Genomic DNA, 2,687 nt, shown 5'->3' with positions numbered 1-2,687 from the left:
AGAAAGAAAAGAAAGAAAGAAAGAAAGAAAGAAAGAAAGAAAGAAAACTTTTCCTTGCCTTTTTGGCTACTTCTGCACTAGTAAATTAAAAGAGTGCTGGGCACTGTTATTCCTGTTGTTTGATTGCACAGGCACTTGCTGGTATGTCACTGGCTGGTGCCAGGTGGTGTCTTCTTACACAATGCCCAGGACCTATTTGAGGATGGCAAGGACCAGTGAGCAGTATGGATGAAGTGAGCCTCTTCTAAAGATAAAGGGAATTAAACCATAGGGATGTGAGCTGTGCCATGACACTTTCTCCTAGTGCCTGAAGTGAATCCTGTTTCATTTGCTAGTCTGGTAATAACTACTGTGAGCTGTCTGTGTAGACAAGCCCAAGAGCAGGTATTTCCTCTTACTGGAAGTTCTGCAAGTCCTCTGAAGTGGGAGAAGGCTATTGAAATCCAGAGGTGGTTTGTTTCTAGTGTTCATCAATCACATGTTGCAGATCTCTGAGGATAAATGATGAGGTTAAATATGAATAGAATTATAAATATGAGTTTACGTATGCATCGTGTGCAAGCTTTATCTATATTAAAGTAAAGCATTTTTGAAAATAATTCAGTCAGTGAAAACATTGATGGACAATATTAACTGGTGCATCAACTATTCACTTGTGGTCACAAAAATTATTTTTACATCAAGTATGGATGGTAGCTAGTTATGGTATCATATAAAGGAATAAAATATTTTTTCATTACATTGTCATTTATCTTATTTTTCATAGAACTCAAAGCCAGATGCTGAAATTTAATACTTTCAGCAAGTCCTTAATATATAGAATGAATTCTGATTTTATTTATTAATTTATGTACTTAATTTATGTACTTTATTAATTAATATCAAGATTAAGGAAAACAAATTACAAAATGTCAGCACTCTGTCTAGTCTTCAGTCTGTCTAGTTACCTGACATTAGTTCTTACCCTCTTTAGACCCCTTGTCCTGCAGACATTTTAAGTCATTTATGCTTTAATCAGTAAGCTGGTTTGCAAATGCAGACCGACTGTGCTTAAGGCAGAGGCATTGGGTCCTTGGTGGCCATTGCTGTTAGCCCAACACAGCCAGAATACTGAAACTGTATAATATCCTATAATAATGTAATTTGAACTTTGATGATTGTTGTAATACTACTTTGTTTTTACCTGTTCATGCACATACAGATATTCCTGCATGGTAATAACCTCAACAGTCTACATCAGCTAATACATCCTGAGATCCTACCTTCAGAGTTTGGAGGAATGTTGCCCCCCTATGACATGGGGACATGGGCAAGAACACTGCTAGACCATGAATATGATGATGACAGTGAATGCAATGTGGACTCCTTCAACGCTCCCACAAAAGATATAGAAAAGGATCTCTCTCCCAAGTCCATGAAAAGGTGGGTTAAAGGTACCACCATCTTCTAGTATTGCCATGAGGTTAACAACATTTGCCTTCCTCCTCTTTTATGAAGCTGTAGGCAGTTTCCTCAGCTTATTGTGCACAAGGATTTTTTTTTTTCCCTATGAAGATTGCTGTTGAGTATAGCCCATAATATTACGTATATGAGTTTTGAGCTTGGTAGAGTAAATTATCTCAGCAGTGCCGCATAGGTAGTGTATACAGTACTGTTTGGAATAAGCTGATATCCCACCCCAGCTTACAGCAATTATAAAAGAGCCAATGAGACTCAGTGCAGAGGATGAGATGGGACCAGTTGTCCAGCTGGATAGTGATGACGACTTCTGCCTTCCTCCATCTCATATTCCAGTGCCTGGTATCTGCCAGCCTGTAGGGGCCAGGACATTTTCACTGCTTGAACTGTCCATCACAGTGACTGCACACAACAGGAGAAAAAGTAATGAGGAGAATCAGGACAAAATCTGTGCCAATTGTACTCCGTTCTGGTGAACTTCTGGATTAAGATATTCTTCTCTTTGAGGAGATACAGTATAATTGCTAGCTGTATTTTACCATTTAAGAAAAAAATATGGAGAGAGGTTAGTTACATCTACTGTAGCTATGGAAGCAGAGAATTTATTCACTTGGGAGAGGTGAATCTGGTCCAGCCTTCTGGCCAGCAGAAGAGAAAGGCCAGTAGAAGAGAAAGGAAAAGGTTACAACAGGGTAGTAAAAAAGGTTGAGTAAGGCAGAAAAGTCAGAGTGCAGCTCATACTGGGTAAGCTTAGCAATGAATCAGAGAACATGCAAGGCAGAAAGCTATATATAGGTCTTTCAAAGTAAGTCAAAATATGCTAACTTGAGAATTCAGTTTAAGGAGAATGGTATTTGATGTAGAAAGGAGTGACTTGGAGAAAATCAAACAGGAGAAAATTTTGAGACTCATCAGCCAGGAAAATGATTTTGGCTAGTGAATATCTTATAGATTTGGAAGAATAGTGCAGTTTGAAGGAGAGAGATTTTTTTTAGGAAATAGAGAGAAGGCAACAAGATATTGCTGTAGAAATTATATAAATAAATAAATAAAAAACCCAAAACAGTGAAGTTTAAAGATTTTGTATCAAAATATCTGTAAAACCTTGAAAATGAGAAATAGAAAGACATTGGCTGGGAATGAGCTAGGAGAAGATGTTAAAGAAAATCCTACTAATACAAGTAATGGAGAAAAGGGGAAAGTGAAGAGCCTGGGGGGGGTGGGGGGGG

The 2,687-nt window shown here is 38.1% G+C and overlaps 1 protein-coding gene across 1 annotated transcript in view; it reads left to right on the top strand.

The window, feature by feature from the left end:
* CLVS2 (clavesin 2) overlaps positions 1-2,687 on the top strand; it is a 61,447-nt gene that overhangs the window by 47,644 nt on the left and 11,116 nt on the right. Inside the window, exon 4 of the mRNA XM_035320637.1 lies at positions 1,202-1,422. Within this exon, the coding sequence (XP_035176528.1) occupies positions 1,202-1,422 (221 nt within the window). The remainder of the gene's footprint in view (positions 1-1,201; positions 1,423-2,687) is intronic.

The sequence above is a fragment of the Oxyura jamaicensis genome, chromosome 3 (genome assembly GCF_011077185.1).
Source record: "Oxyura jamaicensis isolate SHBP4307 breed ruddy duck chromosome 3, BPBGC_Ojam_1.0, whole genome shotgun sequence".
NCBI lineage: Eukaryota > Metazoa > Chordata > Aves > Anseriformes > Anatidae > Oxyura > Oxyura jamaicensis.
Note: the sequence above shows the minus strand (reverse complement) of the source record. Positions and strands in the feature narration are given on the sequence as shown.